The sequence below is a fragment of the Microtus oregoni genome, unplaced genomic scaffold, assembly GCF_018167655.1.
Source record: "Microtus oregoni isolate MIOR12 unplaced genomic scaffold, Mior012 000003F_ref0000135, whole genome shotgun sequence".
NCBI lineage: Eukaryota > Metazoa > Chordata > Mammalia > Rodentia > Cricetidae > Microtus > Microtus oregoni.
Window position 1 is genome coordinate 2,280,725 of NW_024543062.1, and position 19,009 is coordinate 2,299,733.

The 19,009-nt window shown below is 45.8% G+C and overlaps 1 protein-coding gene across 1 annotated transcript in view; it reads left to right on the plus strand.

The window, feature by feature from the left end:
* Positions 1-19,009, plus strand: part of LOC121446325 (caspase recruitment domain-containing protein 11) — a 133,587-nt gene that overhangs the window by 77,960 nt on the left and 36,618 nt on the right. The window contains exon 2 of the mRNA XM_041648877.1: positions 15,191-15,403. Coding sequence (XP_041504811.1) covers positions 15,191-15,403 — 213 coding nt within the window. The remainder of the gene's footprint in view (positions 1-15,190; positions 15,404-19,009) is intronic.

Consider the following 19,009-nt stretch of genomic DNA (forward strand, 5'->3'; position numbering starts at 1 on the left):
TTAGCATTAATTATCAATATCAATATCAATATCACATGCCGGGCGGTGGTGGCTCACGCCTTTAATCCCAGCACTCGGGAGGCAGAGGCAGGCGGATCTCTTGTGAGTTCGAGGCCAGCCTGGTCTACAAGAGCTAGTTCCAGGACAGGCTCCAAAGCTACAGAGAAACCCTGTCTCGAAAAACTAAAAAAAAAAAAAAAAAAAAAATCAATATCACATGACCGAGAACCACCTCTGAAAACAAAGTGTCGACTGAGCAATTGTATTTATCCAGCTGGCCTGTGATGTGTTTTCATGATTGCCTTAACTGACGTAGAAAGACTCAGCCCACTGTGGGCGCCATCAGTCCCTAGTAGTCCTGAGCTATACAAGAAATGTAGCCAGAAGCAAGCCAGCAAGCAGCATCCCCGCATGGTTTCTGCTTCCAGTTCCTACTGTACATCCGGCCCTGACTGCCCTCAAGGATAGACTATGATCTGGAGTTTTGAGTCAAATAAACCCCCTCCTCGCCAAGTTGCTTTTGGTGATGGTGTTTGTCACAGCAACAAACAGGAAACCAAAACATCCATCTTGCTTTCATATATAAGAAACAGTTTGGGTATTCAAATTTTTTAAATATTTTCTTTAAAAAATTGGTGAAGCCCTTGCCCCACCGGGTCTCAGCTTCCAGAACTGATATCCAGAGGTGTGACACACCACACTTTCTTCCCCTCAGCAGGGTACCTGAATTTTCTCTTCTGGGAGGTTCTGGGATCTTCTCTTAATTGCTGATGATGGAAATCTCAAAACGGCATAGTGAGGAAAACGTGTTCCACCGGTTGCTGTAGTAAGCCTTCTAGAGGCCCTTTAAATGGGGGAGGCTGATGCTCATACATTCTGAGAAATCTCTAGAATTCTTCCTTGGTAAACCCATCCTTTGGTTTCTTCTCCATCCTTGACGGTTACTAAAATGGAGACACAAGCTGCGTTCCCTTTCTGGGATTTGTGTTTATCGTTAGAACGTTGCAATGACCTCCATTTTCTTATCTTCCTTCAACTTTTCCTGAGACAGCCCCTCTCTGTAGCCTGACTGGTCTGTAACTCGTGGCACTCCTCTGCCTCAGGCTGCCTGGGTCTGGGATTGCAAACCTGTACTAAGGAAGCCTGGTCAATTAGTTGTCCGTTTTTAAGTTTTCATCTTATTTGATTCGCTGTTCCCTTTTTACAGGGGCTTTTTATCAGTTTGTGTCTTGGGCTATTTCTAATACAGAGATTTTATATCAAGTAATCCTTGGGACTCTCTTTATTCTGCTTATTTGGGAGGCAACGAAATACAAGTGTTATGAATTTTGCCTGTGATCTGATGGCCTTCCCTGTGGACCAGCCCTACTCGGCCATCTGAGAACTTGGTTTAAGTCTGGCCTGAGCTTATATAGAAACATGACCACTGCAAGGAATTTTGTGTGCATAATTTCTAGTCATAACCCTTTTAAAAAATTAAACCCTTTGCAACAAGCTCCAGAGACTGTATATTAGCTGAGCGGAATCAGAGAGAGCCAGAGCCACATCCTCCCCTCATACTATGTAATCAGCTTTCATTTTCTTGGCACTAAGATGGCCAAGTGACAATGTACCATCACTCCGCAAGTACTTCAGCTGTCTTTCTCAGAGCTGTGGGCCAAATGCCTGACAAGAAGTGACTGAAGGAAGCAATGGCTTCTCTTGGCTCAACGTTCAGGTTTTGCAGTTCATCGAGGCCAGGAAACCATGATGATGGAACAGCTCCTGAATGTGACAGTCTGCAGATCAGGATCTGAGGAGAGGAGAATGCAAGCTTCTGCATCGATTTCTCCTTTTCCCTCTCTTTGTTTAGCCCATGACCCCAGTCCGTGAGATGGTGCCACACACATTCAGTGCGGCCTTCCCCCATCAACCAATCCTCCCTGTGCTGTTCTCACGAGCTTGCCTGGAAGCTTGCATCTCTAGAGTTCTGAGTTCCTCAGTCCAGTCAGGTGGCAGCTTAAATTAACCTTTGCAGACACTGACATAGAAGGAGCAGTCTCTAAGTATTAGGAGTGGCAATTTCCATCACTGAGTATGCCTGGAAGTTAATATCAAAAGCAATCAAGAAATCAATTTATCAAAAGAGAGTTTTAAAACTTCCCCTGGCTTTGGGGCCAAGTTCTCAAAGGCTGTAATCAAACTTCTAAGACCCAAACCTTAGCCTCCCTGTTGGCAGCCCTGTGCCTCAGTTTCCCCAATTGACATTGATATGGCAGAAAGATAGAAAAACAAGGAAGGATGATCATACAAAGCCCCCAAACCTGTTTTCTCTCTCTTACAGTTAAATTTCTTCTTATAACGAAAAATAAATCACTGCAAACCTCTTCTGTAAGTCCAGAAAGAAACGTGAGTCCTCTGAAGAAAAGGCACATGTAGGGCCTGAGGATGGAACCTGTGTTGCGCCCTGGCACCCATGTAAACAGCTAAGCATAGTGGTTGGTGTGTACTTGTAATCTCGGTGCTGGGTAAACAGAGACAAGCAGATCCCTGGGACTCACTCACAAGGCCACCAAACCTAACCAGACAACAAATCTAGCCTAATCAGTGAGACCCAGGACACTAAAATACACTACCTCAAAAGCTAAGGTAGTCATCTCCTAAGAAACAGCACTCAAGGTTGACCTCTGGCCTCCATTCTCACAGACACATACACGCAAGCACATGAACATACACACACATACACAAATTGTGTGGAAGAGTGCCAATCCCTTTTCTCACTGGTCTGTGACTTCCTCATTGCTCATGAGATATTCTGATCTAGGGTCACCTCTTCACCAACAACAGCCCAGGGCAGTCATGGGTCTGCTCCTATTCCAGCTGCACAGCAGAGGGACCATGGAGGGACCAAGGAGGTATTATCCTCAAGAGATGCTTGGTCCTGCCACATCCTATAGCCAAAGATCTCTGACAGCTCATCCCAACCTGCCAGACACTGGCAGGAACAGCTTCAGACATCCAGGGAGAACCAATGTCACCTGTGATTAATGTTCAAGGCTCCAACCAAGCAAGCTCCTGATTATATCACAATGTCCCATGGTCCTTTGTCACTTGAAAGAAGAAAGGACATAGGGTAGTAGCCCGAGGCCCCCTGGGATTCTAGGACCCTATCAGAACAGGCATTCATCCTCTCTTTGCCTTCACTGACTTTGAACCCCACCTTTCCTTCCCTTTTCTGGACCTGTTTTCCCAGAAGAAAAGCTGAGTTTGCCCTCCCCCCCAAAAAAACCCTACAGCCCCTGCTGGGCTCCCAGCATAACTGAGCCCAGTGTCAGCAATGCCCATGCCAGTCACCATGAGAAACACCACCTTTGGGAAATTACAGAACGTGTGCACCGTGGCAGGTTCCTGACCACGTCCATGGAAGGCTGGAGGCCAAAGACGTAATTCATAGTGAAAGGAAGCCTTTTGGGTCATAGGAGGCTCACTTCCCAGGACCTAATGAATCTGTAGCTGAGTAGAACATCTCCATTCTGCAGGATGCTTGAATATCTTCCACACATATCACAAGAGACCCCAGGGCCACCACCTGCCCATCTCTCCATCCCCTCAGGCCTCAGTATGTGTGGCCAATGGATTTCTAGAGCTAACCTCCTACAACGAGTGCTGTGCTGACCTGACACCATCCCCCAGAGAGATGGCACCGGGGGTTCCATTTCCCAGCAGAGATCCTTTTAGATTCTGGAATGCTTTCCTTCCTCTCTTGCCTCCACCCTCGCTCCAGTTTGACAACATATCTCTTTTCAGATTCTGGTCATATCCGCTCCAGTTCCGGCGACAGACTGGCCCAAAGGAGGACACCACACAGCCAGGAAGTGTGACTATCAGATCTGGGTAACAGTTCCACGGCTCTTGTTTACAGAGCACCGACCATATGCCAGGTACCAGTCTCTCTCTTCTATATCAAAAAGCTAAGACGCGGAGTGATTAGTTGCTTTCCTTTTGCTTAGCAAAATGCCCGACAAAGTCAGCTTAAGGAATAAAAGGTTTATAGTGGCTATGGTTGGAGGACACAGTCCATCCCGGCGGCTGCAGTCAGGAAGCAGAGAGAGGCGAACGCTGGTCCTCAGCTCGATTTCCCCTCCTTTCTATTCAGTTAAGAATCCCAGCCCCAGGGATGCGGATGCCCACACTTAGGGTGTCCTCCCCTCCTTAGTTAGCCTCTAGATAACCTCTCACAGGTGTTCCCAGGGGCTTGTCTCCTAGGTGATTCTAGATCCTGTCTGGTTGATGGTTAATATCAGCCATCAGACAGGTGATCTAAGACTTCAATAGAGGAGAACGAAAAGCCTAAGTCTGGGGACAAGTAAAGGAAGTCCAGCTTGCCCTGCATGTGGTTTGTGAGGAGGCTGATGGGGAGCAACATACAGAAGTCTTGACAGTTCCAAATCAAAGATCTTCTTGTAATTTTTATTGGTATGTGTGCCCATATGTGTGTTTTGATGTGGGGTGTGTGTGTGTGTGTGTGTGTGTGTGTGTGTGTGTGTATCGCTGCACATGTGTACGGATGCTTGTGGAGGTCAGAGGACAACTTCGGTGTTGTTCCTCAGTCACCTTCCACTCTTCTTTGAGACGCCATTCTCACTGGCCTTTGACTTCACCCCTTAGTCTAGGCTGGCTAGCCTCGGGCTTCCAAAAACCCTCCTGTTTCTGCCTCCACCTCAAGGATTACATATCTGTGCTGCCACACCCAGATTTTTCTAGAGATTCTGGGCAGCTCAGCTCAGGTCCTCATGCTTGCAAGACAAGCCCTTTACTGACTGAGCCATCTCCCCAGTTCCCACGGCATTTTTTTAAAAGGCAGATCACTGTGTAGCCCAGGCTAGCCTCAGACTTGTGATTCTCTGATCTCAGCTTCCCTAGTGCTAAGATCACAAGTCTGACGCTATGCCTGGTTAAGATCAGTATTGCAATGTTTATTATAACAACGAGAGGAAGCCACATGGCTTACACATGCACATATGCATGCAAATATATGCAAACACACATATACTCACACCACAGACATGAAAGAGCCTAGCAGCAGGCAGTGGTGGCACACACTTTTAATCCCAGCATTTAGAAGGCAGAGATAGGCGGATCTCTGAGTTCGAGGCTAGCCTAGTCTAAAGAGGGAGTTCCAGAACAGCCAAAGCTACAAAGAGAGATCTTGACAAAAGAAAGATAGATAGATAGAAAGAAAGAAAGAAAGAAAGAAAGAGGCAGTCGGAAGCCAGGCAGCTGCTATGATTCATCCCCATAGGCTGTGAAAATCCAATCTCTGTATATCATAGGGAACAAGTGGAGGTAGGATTCTTTCAAAGAAATTTAACACACAAACTTAACAAACCTCACTGGGGTGGTCCCAAGAGGATGATGGGTCAGACTCAGAAACAGCATTTACAAGGGAAAATAAACTCGAAATTGAGCCTGTGATGTCTGATTCTTTTGAGACTGATCCGTACTCGTCTGTGAACTATTTTTTACATACTAAAAATGCATATATAATATGCATACATGACAACAACAACAAAAAAACACACTTGCTGTGTCACCAGCTGTGATCTGGACTGCAGCCATGATGGCCGCTGGACCACATCGGCCTGGCTCTTCCCGAGGAGGAGCCACCATTCTGATTCTTTCCTATTTGGGAGAACAGAGTATTGAGGATGGAACACAGGATCTCATGCATGTTACAATAGATGATCCACCACTGAGCCACACCCCAGCCCCTCACTGGGGGATTCTAGGCAGGTGCTCTACCACTGAGCCACACCCCAGCCCCTCACTGGGGCATTCTAGGCAGGTGCTCTACCACTAATCCATACCCACAATCCCTTTTTATATTTTTATTTTGAGGCATGGACTCTCTAAGTTGCCCAGGCTCACCTTGAACTAATTGTGAGGTCTAGGCAGGCTTTTCACTTGTGATTTTCCTGCCTCAGACTCCGGACTAGCTAGGATCTCAGACATGAAACACCAGGCCTGGCTTACACGGAACAATTTCGGTGTAGGTTCAAACACGATACCAGGAACGCTGTGCCACTTCCGTAGGTTTTGTGATTTCTCTTCTGCGGGCCTCAGTATGCTACTAGGGCACGGTCTTGTGGCTTTGTGTGTCAGTGACTGACTCTCACTGTGGGGCTCTGAGCCCCTGCAGAGGAGGAAAGGAACCATGACACTCACTGGATCTTACGAGCTATTTGTCTTTTCTGAGCATCTCTTGATCTGTGGTGGCTGGGCAACATGTGACACAGGATGTTCATGGTGTGTCAGTTCCTGTGGCACCACATATCTGCTTGAGGTGGAAGGTTTCACCCTAGTCAGTTCCTACATTGCTGACTGCCCCACCATGCACAGGGCACCCCAGGAAGTGTCTCTGCATTGCTGACTACCCTGCTGTGCACAGGGCACCTCAGGAAGCGTCGCTATGGCACTAAGCGCCCCATGAATGGTTTCACACACGCCGTGTCTCTGAGGGGCAGGAAGTTATGTTTCCTAGACTCCATGCTACTCAGTCCCCGAGGTGTAAGATCTCAGCCCTTGGCTTGCAGCTCTCTCCTGAGCAGGTCTTTGCAGTCCCACATCTGTAGTTCATGGGTTTGGGCTGTGCATCACAGAGGGCCAGCTTTGCGAGCCTCGGGGCAACAAGGCACCCACTTACAGATGAAGGGGCCCGGGGGAAAGGAAGAGAAAATGACAGAGACACGGCTTCCGGTTGATTAAGTCAGTGTCCTGATTTCTCTTTTGTTGTGCTGGATCCCTAGCACCCATGTCATTGGTAGATGGGTGTGGTGGCCCATTTGCAATCCCAGAACTCGGGAAGCAGAGACAAGGGATCCCAGGCCAAGCAGGGCAGGCCCTGGATTCAGAAATTATATATGGTGGAGAACAATCGAGAAAGACACCTGACATCGACTGGCTTACACATGCACATATGTGTGCAAATATGTGCAAACACACATATACTCACACCACAGACACGCACACACACACACAAAATACTACTTGTAAGTCTGTGATGTGATGTTGCTGTCTATGCAACAACAATGTATCCCATGGGAGCTGAAACCTTAATCTTTGTCCACTTCAATCCAGTTTTGGCTCATCTCGGAAAACGGATATTTTTACTCAAAACGGTTTTTATTTTACTCATTGTCCAGAACAAACTCCCTTAAAGTCAGCAAACCAGTTTAATAGGGAGGCCAGGACCAGACACCGTGCACGATGACCAGAAACAATGGGTGTCCGAGGCTCGAAGCGAAAGGACCTAAGTCATACATACATCAGGAGAGGAGACCTCAGGCTCCTCCCCCATCTCATGGGACCTGGGGTCTCTCTGAGGTCTCATTACACTGACCCTTCCTCTGCTCACTCGCCCCTTCTCTACCACCAGAGCTGCAATATCCCTGGGCTTCTACTTTCCCATGGTCCAGCTGGAGGTTGCAAGATTACCATTACGTGTGTTTGTTTGCATGCACAAATGTTTTCCGGTGTATGAATAGGACAACTTTAGTTACCATCCTCAGGGATGTTATCATCCTTTGAGACATGGGCTCTCATTGAACCTGGAGCTCACCACTTCAGCCCTAGGGATCTCTCTGGCTCCACCTCCCCAGCACTGGGATTACAGCCCACACCTCTGATTTTTAGTGGGTTCTGGGGATCGAACTCAGGTCCTTATGCTCGTACAACAAGCCCTGTACCAACACTGAGCCATCCCACCAGGACTTTGAATGGCTCTCTCAACAAACTTTCAGCTACACTGAGAAAAAAAATAAGAAAAAAAGATGATTCCGATTACTAGAATCAGAACTAGAAGGGGTGTTATAGCTGACTTTACAGAGATAAGAACAATTGGGAAAGAAGCCATAAGTAACTGTCACCAATAAGCAGGACAACTTGAGGGAAACAAATTCCTAGAATGACACAGATGACCGAAACTAGCTCAAGAAAGACAGAGCATATGAACTGACCCATGGAAAATGAAAGGAGAGATCCCATTAAAATATCGACGGGTCAGGGGATATGACTCCATCAAGAAAATGCTTGGCACGCTCATTTGAGGACCTGAGTTTGATGCCCAGAAGCCATGTTAGAAAAAATAAAATAAAAAGCTGTTGCAGTGACACACACCTGTAATCTCAGAGCTGGGAGACAGGCATGGGGACCTCTGGTGCTCGCTGGCTAACCATCCTAGCTCACTTGGAAGGTTCCCAGCCAGAGAGAGATCCTGTCTCAAAATAAGGTGGATGGTACCTGAGGGGCAACACCTAAGGCTGGCCTCTGGCTTCCACTCATGCACACACACACACACACACGCACAAACACACACACACACACACATGCACACACACACACACAGAGGCCTATGCTCTCATGTCTTTAGTTGTAAATTTGATTGAGCAAGTGTAATTTTAATACTTATTCTCCAAAATTCTTTCAAACAGTTGAATGAGAAATAATACTTCCCAAGACATTCCCATCAATCTAGAATGACCCTTCCTGCATTACGGGGAAAGAAAACCACAGGAGAATAACTCTTACGAGTACAGATGCAGAAATCCTTTTTATTTTAAACCTAGAAAATTGAATCAAATAGTGTATGTGTGTGTGTGTGTGAGAGAGAGAGAGAGAGAGAGAGAGAGAGAGAGAGAGAGAGAGAGACTAAATGGGATTCATCCTTGGGGTACAAGGTTTAATTAACAGCTGAAAATCAGTTCATGGAATACACCACGTTGACAGAATCTTAAAAGCCACACGATCATCTCAATAGATACAGGAAAGTCTGATTTAACAAAATCAGAATAGATGAGCCATTAATGACAACGATAGTCAACAAGCCAGGAATGTGAGGTAAATTCCTGAGTCTAATAAATGACATCTATTAGAGAGTGGAGAGGGAAGGAGGAAAAGAGAGACAGACAGACAGACAGACAGACAGACAGACAGAATCATGTTCAATGGTAAGGACGGAATGCTTTGCCCCTAAGATCAGGACCAAGACAAGAGTGTCCATTCTTCTACTTCTGTGTGCTTAGATGCTAAGCAGAGCAATTGGGTATCAAAGAGAAATAAAAGACAAAAAAGAGCAGAGGCAGGATGCTTGTCTAGAACCTCCTAGTAAAGACTGGAGACATGAATCAGCAGTTAAGTACCTGACCAGAATCCTCCAGTGAGGAGCTGGGGGCGTGACTCTGTAGTAGAGTTCTTACCTAGAAAACTCAAGGCCCTGGGTTCAATCCTCAGCACCACAAAACCATATTCATTAGCACATACGCTCACACACACACACACACACACACACACACACAAATTATCCAGACTGGAAAGTATCTGATCTTACATAATTTTACACACAGATAAAGCCCCTACTAAGGAACTACTCAAATTAATAAATGATTTCAAATGGCATGACCTCTCTGAAGATCAGAGCCCCCTACCCCCAGTTGTGCCACCCTGAGGACCGTGTCTTTGCATACAGACTTTTGAGGTTATTCCACACCCACACTGTAACATTCCCTGGAAACTATAAAGCATTGCTGGATAAAATTAAAGATTTCAAGTCAACACGTGAAAATCAATTGTGTATTTGTACACCACCAATGAACATTCCTCAAGTGAAGTTAAGAAAGTAAAACCCATTTGTAATCATTGAAAGAATAAAAGCATGTAGGAGTGAATTTAACAAAAGAAATGCAAGATTTACTTGCTGTATTAGTGAGGTTTCTGACATTGTAATGAAATTCCCTGATACATGATACTTCGGAGGTAAAAGCGAGTCACACTCCTGAAGAGCCAAGTCCAAGATTAGGAGGCACACTGGTTTTAGTCTCTGGTGAGGACAACACATTATGATGAAGGAGAATGTCAAGTCAAAAAGAACACAGAGAGAAAGACAGAGGGAGGGAGGAAGGGAGGGAGGGAGGGAGGGAGGGAGGGAGGGAGGGAGGGAGGGGGAGATAGATGGTTTTCCTATGTCCCTAGTGACAGACCTTTGGGTGATATTTGACACCCAAAATGTATCGTACACTACCAATTATGAACCATTGCTGAAAAAAAACCTAAAGAAGCTATAGATACAGGGAAAACCATCCATGTTCGTGGGTCAGGAGACTCAGGCTTGTTGGGCAACAATAGTCCCCAAGGTGCTCTTCATATTCAGGGGGTGCATTATCAGAATACCAGCTAGCTTTTTGCAGAACTTAACAGGTAAGGGCCTGGGGATATGGCTTTGTTCCACAAAAGTCAATTCCCATCAGGCCCAGCAGTGCACATCTTTCATACCAGCACTAGGGAGGCAGAGATAGGAGAATTCCTGGAGATCACTGGCCAAACAACCTACCAAACTGATGAGCTCTGGGTTCACTGAGAGACTTCCAAAAATCTAAGTGGAGAGTGATTGAGAAAGACACCAGACATCAACTTCAGGCTCCACATACACACACACACACACACACACACACACACATGAACATACACATTCATACACACAGCACACACATCCAAAGAAACTAATGGATCTTAAAACTGTAAGGGCACCTAATAGCCAAACCTATGTTTAAAAAAAAGAAAGGATTGAAATACTCCTATTTCCCAAAGTCAGTGCCTACTCCAAATCTACATGAATCAAATGGTATAGTGCTGGCATGAAAATATAGATCAGTGCAAGGGTATTAGGAGCCCAGGAACAAACACTGGCATTAACCAGCTTATTGTCAGAGTATCAAGGTCATTCAGTGGGGGAAGCGTAGATTTTTCACCAGATCATTCTTGGACAACTAGATATCTACACATGCAGTCATACAGACATACTCAAAATTAGAGCTTTCATCTAGGAGGAGGAGGAGGAGAAAGGAAGGAAGGAAGAAAGGAAGGGAGGGAGGGAGGGAGGGAGGGAGAGAGGGAGGGAGGGAGGGAGGAAGGAAGGAAGGAAGGAAGGGAGGGAAAAAAGAGGGAAAGATAGAAAGACATGGAGAGAGATAGAGATAGAGAGAGATAGAGAGAGAGAGAGAGAGAGAGAGAGAGAGAGAGAGAGAGAGAGATGCAATGGGTCTTTTGTGGCTTGAATATGAAATGTCCCCATAGGGCTCATGGGTTTAGACACATGGCCCCAGCTGGTGGCGCTGTCTGGAAGGCTGTACATTTAGGAAGTGCAGCCCTGATAGAGAAAGTGGTATCTGGAGATGAGTCTTGAGACTTTATAGTCTGGCCTCACTTCCTGTTCATTCTTTCCCTCCTGACTGTGGATGTCACGTGACCAGCTCGCCTCTGCTCCTTCAGCCATGCCTCCCTACCATGATGGAATGATCCCCGCCGAGTGCGAGCCAGAACAAATCCTTTCCCTCTCAAGTTGTTGATTTGTCAGAGTATTTATCACAAGAGCAGGACCAGGTCCTTACCTCACACTGCAAACAAAACTTCATGAGATGGATCACAAGCCTTGATATAAAAGCTAAAATTGTAAAACTGCAACAAAAATTAGTCTTCATTGATTTGCTGTTAGACAAAGGCTGTTTTGTACATGCTGAAGTACAAATGAAAATGTTCAACAAGTCGGACTACATCTGAGTGTAAAAGTTATGGGCCAGAGACGTGGCTCAGCAGGTGAAGGCGTCGCCACCATGCCTGCCGACCTGAGTTCAATCTCAGGGACCACATGGTGGAAATCGAACCAGCTCGCCCATGTAGTCCTCTGATCTCCCTGTGCATGCCCTGGTACACACTCACCCACCATACACACACACACACACACACACACACACCTGTAATTTTACAAAAGAATTGAAAGCATGTCCACCAGTAAGTCTTATAGACAGTAAGAAGATAATTGACAGATCAGGAGAAATACAGTCTTGTACACAGGGTTCTTGAGGGACCCCTGCAAGTCAGTGGTAAACAGAAAGAGACCCAATCTTAGAGTGGATTGAGGGTCTGAATAGATATTTCTCTACACAAATGGCCAACACGTGTGTGGAAAGGCATTCCACACCATTAGTCATTAGAAAATGCAAATCAAAACCACAATGAGATGCCGTTTCCCAACCCTGAGAGATCAGCTATCACAGAGAAAAAAGAGAGAGAGGGAGATGGTGTTATAGAGAATGTGGAGAGGTCAGAATCCTCAGGGGTCACTAGCACCAATGAGAAATGGCACCCTTTGGCAATACACTGTGGCAGTCCCTCAAAATGAAACACTCACATTCCTTCCTCAGTGGAGAAGCGTGCTTGCTGTGAAAACATGGGAACCTGAGTTCAGATTCCCAGCATGAGTATCGGAAACCAGGTGTGAGACAGCAAGGTCACTGGGCCTTGCTTACCACCAGTCTACCTCCGGGGTCAGTAAGAGACCCTGTCTCAAAACAGTAGAGAACTAAGTGACAACGGGATACCTGACATCCTCCTCTGGCTGCCACAAAGTGTGTGTGTGTGTGTGTGTGTGTGTGTGTGTGTACACATGCATATGTCACACACACATTCACATACACCAAGTATTTTTAAAACATGGAATTTCCATACAGCTTAGAGTTTCCAGTTCTATGTATCCACTCAAATGAATAAAAAGCATATAACCAGACAAAATCCTGTCCATGCATGTCCCGAGCAGTGTTCTTCATCAGATTACTCAAGAAGGTAGAAAGAACTCAAACATCCATCAATACACAAAGAGCCAAACTGTCAACCCAACACCAAGAACAATCGTTTGACGGTGTGTGTGTTCACCTGTGTGGGGCGCACTTATGTGGATAGGATGACTCTAGTATCATCTTCAGATTCTGTCCACCTTGAATTTTTGTGAGGCAGGGTCTCTCACTGGTCTGGAACTCACTAAGTAGTCAAGATTGGCTGTCCAGTGAGCCCGAGGATTCATTGTCTTGGCCTCCTCAGAGCTGGGATCGCAAGCGTGCACCACTATGCCCAGTTTTTTATGCAGGTTCTGGAGATCAAAGTCAGAGCCTCCTTTGACTCCCCCAGGTTTGATTGACAGTTTGGGGAAGAAATGCCTGTATGATAGCCGAAGCAAACGAACTACATCACAGAAGGTTGGAAATCCTATGATTCTGCTGCACAGAAAAGGCAAATTTGTACGTGTTGACGGCATTAATTACTGACCCAGTGTAGAATCACCTGACAATAGAGTCTCAGTGAGGGATTGTCTCGATCACCTTGACCTGTGGGCATGTCTAGAGGCAAGGTGTGTAGATCACGCTAACTTCTGTGGGAAGAGCCATTCCCCAGACATGGGTTTTGAGCTGCCTTAGAGGAGAGAAAGTGAGCTGAGCCCTCACGTGCATGCATTTATTTCTCTCCGCTCTCCACTATGGACGTGATATGACCAGCTGCTTCAACTCGCTGCTTTGTCTTCCCCGCAATGATCGACTGTGCGTTGGAACCCTGAGCTAACATAAACCCTTTCTCCCCTAAGTTGTGATCTCATCAGGGTATTTATCACAGCCAGAGAAACAAAACTGGGAAGCCATGGAAATAGAAAGTACATTAGTTGCTGCCTGGAGCTGGAGGTGTAGGTGTTGGAGGGAGATGAATGGCTGGGGTTTCTTTTTGAAATAATGAAAATGTTTTCAATGGATTGTGGTGACGGTCGCACAGTTTGTGAACCACTGAACTGTACACATTAAAAAGATGAATCACATGGCACATGAATTATAGCTCAATAAAGAAAGCTGTTTTGAAAGGGAGGGAGCCAGGGAGGAAGGAAGAGAGGGAGGGAGAGAGGGAGGGAGAGAGGGAGGGAGAAAGGAAGGGCAGATTGATACTTGCTTTTAAAAGATAGAACTTTGAAAATGGTATGAGAAAGAAACTCTGCACAAAAGATTGCAAAACCACAGACAGAAAGCAGGTTTGTGGTTGCAGATGGGGACAGTTTAGAAATCAGAAGTAGCTGCTAATTGGGGCTGGGGAGATAACTCAGTGGAGAGTGATTGTTGCATAAACATAAGGACCTGAATTCAGAACCTGACACCCTGTGAAAAGCCAGTCAGGATGCTCACACCTGTAACTCCAGTGGATGGAGCAGAGACAAGAGGATCAATAGGGTTTGATGGATCCCAGGCAGCCCCATTCCAGGCCCAGTGAGAGACCCTGCCCCAGACTCAGTGAGTGACTCCATCTCAAAGGAGTAAAGAAGAGATGATCAGGACACCTGATGTTCTGCAACTTTCGTTTGTGTACCAAGTGCACATACCCACATACATGCATGTGCAATGCACCGTGTGTACATGCATGTGCAATGCACCGTGTGTACATGCATAAACCCACAGAACTGAGTAATCATCCAAAGAAATATTTTCTTCAAAAGAGTAACCACTAATAAGTATAAGGGTTCTTTTAGAAAAGACAAAAATACCCTAAAAACATTAGGCCGTTGTGATGAATGAACAATGCTGCAGTGTGTTTAAAAGGCGTTTAGGCTGGAGACAGAGCGCAGTGACTAAAGGCACTTACTGCTCTTGCAGAGGACCCAGATTCAGTTCTGATACCAAAATCAGCAGCTCACAACCATTTGTAATTCCAGTTCCAGGGACTCAGACACCTTCTTCTGGCCTCCTTGAGCATCTACACATACAAAGTAAACATAAACTCTCATGGACGCATATAAATAAAAAATAAATATTTTAAGTCATTAAACTAAAATGAGCAATTTAACAGTGTTTGAGTTATATCTCAGAAGAGCTACATTTAAAAAAAACTGAACTAATTAGATCTATATATACCCACCTAAAAAAGTCTGGGAAAAAAGTAATATCAAAAGAGATACAGACAATGTAGTATTGTTTGGGTGGAATTTGAAAACAAGTGGTATTATATAAATATTGTTTGGAGAAAGATATATTCTTAGTAAGATAAAACCTGTATGGGAAGAGCACACCCCAACGGCAGGACCTTCCCTCTCTCCCTCTAAACCATCCTTTAAAAATGTTACAGCTCATCTTTCTATTGTTTTGTGTTTAGTGTGTAAGAAAATTTATACTTGTATTTATGTCCCCATCCCCTTCTCCCTCAGATAAAAAGCAATATGTCCTACTCACTTTTCTCTGCTATACTTTTTTTTTTCCTAGTCTGGCGATATATTCTAGCCATCACTCCCGAGCGTTTTATAGCATTGTTCCATAGAGGCTTTTTTATTAACCTTGTTGGGGTTTCTTCCTCACAGGAGGAGGGCCAGCTATGGATGACTACATGGAGACACTGAAGGATGAAGAGGACGCCCTGTGGGAGAATGTGGAATGCAACCGGCACATGCTGAGCCGCTACATCAACCCTGCTAAGCTCACCCCCTACCTGCGCCAGTGCAAAGTCATCGATGAGCAAGATGAAGACGAGGTGCTCAACGCACCCATGCTCCCATCCAAGATCAACCGGGCAGGTAGGAAAATGAGTGTGCCACACGTGGCCAGTCAAGGGATTGCTTCCAGTTTAGCTGGATCAAGATGGGGCTCATCTAGTTGAGGGATTTCATTCCGGGGTCCAGAGATGTTGTGTTACTTGATTTTTCCTAGTAAGGCTTGAATGTCTGCTCAAGCCAGCTAGACACCAATGACAGACCAAGAACACAACTTTACCCAAGTCTGTCTCAGGGAACGAAGGAGTTACTTGATCAAGGTTGCTTATAAGAACATGGGTAAGGAGTTATGTTGACTGAGTTTTCTGTCCTGCCCAGTTCCCACAATCATTAAATCCTAAAGAAATCACACAGAGGTCTACATTAGTTATAAAACTGATTGGCCCATTAGCTCAGGCTTCTTATTAACTCTTCTAATTTATATTAGCCCATTATTCTTGTCTATGTTAGCCACATGACTCAGTACCTTTTTCAGAGGGGCAGTCACACCTTGCTTCTTCTGTGGCAGGGCAGGACTGTGAAATCTGCTTCCTTCTTCCCGGAATTCTCCTGTTCTCCTTGACCCACCTCTACTTCCTGTCTGGTTGTCCCGCCTATACTTCCTGCCTTGCTACTGGCCAATCAGCGCTTATTTAAAATATAATTGACAGAATATAGACAATTGTCCCACACCAGAGTTACATGAGCATGGATGGTGTTCTTTACAGGAATGTAGGTGAAGGATTCATTTGAGGAGCATGAAGGGAGGGTCGCTTGCAAGAGTATGGGTGAGAAAAGGGGTCCTGACAGTGTGAGGGTCTCCTCATAAGAAACTGATTGAGGGGCTCCCCACAGGAGCCTGGGTGGTGGGTCCCTCACAGGAGCATAGGTGACTTAGCAGCTTCAGAACAGACATTCCATCCCAGTGCAATGACAGACTTCCCAAAGCTGTGTCCCTGGAGCTTCCTGTGCAACTCACAGGCAGCTCTACTGAAGAGTCTCCTTTCCCCAGTATTGTCCCTGCCTAGGAAACCTCTGGGAGGGGCCTTGAGAATCACCCACGTTTCACGATGCACAAGCCTTGGCACTTCCTCACCAGAGTATGCCTGGTCCTCCCTGCAGGTTGGAGTGTGCTACCTGGAGGAAACAACATGACTAGACCACTCCCTGCCCTGTCTAAGCGTGATGGGTGCAGCACTCAGAATCAATAAACCTGCAGGGGAAGGTACATGGTCTGCTTTTACAAACCTACACTGACATTTAGCGTTGCCTTATGCATGTCAGCAGGCAACAGATCACACTACTGATTAGTCACACCTGGGACTCTGCCGACAGTAAAAACAACAGTGAAGTCTGTACCACATCACAGCTCCGCAGGTGCCCTCGTGTGCTGGTTTCACTCACCCCTGCCTAGACCTCACGACAGTTATCAGACCTGTCGAGCAAACTTGCGGTTTAATGCATTAATAAAGAAAGTCATTTAGTACCAAATCACAAATTTGTTTAATACGTGAGTCTCTGTATTTTACTATAATTGGGTTCCTCTGTGAGCTGATGTACGTAATGTTTGTTTTAAAATACTATTTTGCTGGGAGATGCAGCTATGTGGTTGAGCACGGGCCTAGAATCCCCTAGTGAGGGGCTGAGGGTGTGGTCCAATCAATGGTAGAGTGTGTGCCTAGGATGCACAAGGCCCTGGTTTCCATCTCCAGCACCACAAAATATATATAATATAATCTTCTGAGAAGAAATACACAGGCTTTCTAACGGTTCCTAAGACTTGCTCAACTTTATTGTGCTTTTTCTTGTACCCACGCTTGTGTGCTCATTTCTGGGCTGGGCACTGGGTCACACTACACAATGTTTTCCTTTCTGTGGATCACAGTCGGAAGGGTTTGGAAATCCCCATCCCACAGCAGGGCTGATGACAAGAGGCCGGCATGCTTCCCCTGTCTCTTGTATCCATGGAAGCCAGCCTTAATTGAGCACAGCACGCTTTCCCACTGAGCTTGGACGCCACTTTGGAATCCTTTTCAGCACAGTGCTCCAGGCAGCTTCAACCAAACAGTCAAGACCGACACACAGTGAAACTGATCCTTTCTGTCTGAGGGAAACAGTGGAGTGTTAGGAACCTCGAGGGACTTGATAGCTGAAAATATTTAAAGAAAGACCACGACGTATCAACAGTAAGAGAAATAAGTAGTGTTTTGATGTAACAAAAACCTGAAGCAGGATAGTTTATAAAGGAAAAAAGTGTGTTTAACACAGTTTCAGCTCAGCTCTGGTGAAAGACCTCTTATTTATGTCGTATGATAGCGGGGACACATGGATGAGAAAAAAGATGCCATCACCAGGCCAGAGAGACTTTCCAGGAGCATAGCCTTGAATGATTCTAGGATCCCCCTCTGGGCCCCACCTCTTAAAGGTCCCCCACCAAGTATCTTCTCTAGAATTCAGGATCAAGCTCCTGACACATGAACCTCTGGGAGGACAAAAAAGAATCCAAACCACAGCAAGTAGGAACGGTGCTAGAAACTGCTGGAAGGATTCTACATAAAAATGTCTCCAGGATGTGTAAGATCCCCAAAGAACAGACCCCTCCCCCTTTTCTATGACTTACTTTCCCAGCTTCTCCCATGTATTAGTTACCTTCCTTGTCACTGTAACAAGGTATCTGACAAGAAGCAGCTTAAAGGACAGAAAGGGTCTTTTGGTCTCAAAGTTAGAGATTACTCAGACTAGCGTGGCTGGTCACATTGCATCTACACACAGGAAGCTGGGCATAAACAGGAAATAGCGTGGGACTATAAAATCTCAAAACCCTCCTCCAGTGACTGACTTTCTCCAGCAAGACTCCACCTCCTAAAGGTTCCACAATAGTCCCAAACAGCCACTAGCTGGGGGCCAAATGTTCAAACATGCAAGCCTTTAGAAGACATTTCGTGTTCAAACCATAGCATGCAAATCTTTGTCTTCCTGCTCTGAATCCCGGGGAGCAGGCGATTGGTATGCCATAAACTCCCAACCTTCAGAATCACGGGAGAACTGGTGCCTGAATGTTTAGCTTTATTGTTCTACTTTGTGGGTTCGGTTTTGTCTTTTTGTGGTACTTGAGAATCAAACCCAAGGTCTTACATGTGCAAGGCAATTGCTCAACCTCTGAGCTACATCCCCAAACCCTTTGTGGTTCATAGCTCTAGTAGATTGGGAATATCTTTGAAACTGCTCGTTTATGCCTCTCTCTGGCAATAAAGCCATCTATCCAGATTTTATCAATTTACTGACACTCTGAACACTCGTAGACTCTCCCAAAGGCCTGGCTCTTTGGTTTGCATTGTCCAGACCCCATGCTATAACTCGGGAATGAGAATGTGATAAGACTTTAGGTAGTGGGTCATGCTTTATTCCTAGTGTCGGGGAGGTGGAGAGAGGCTGGGGCTCACTAGTCAGCCAGTCTAGCGTGCTTGGCACACTGTAGGTCAGCAAAAGGCACGGAATCCAAAGAGGGTGTCTGAGAGAGAGTCATTGCTCCCCTCCCCCGATATCTGGTAACACCATTTAAATTCCTCACTATAGGACATTTATATCACACACACACACACACACACACACACACACACACACACACACACCAAGGCTCAGGGATCATTG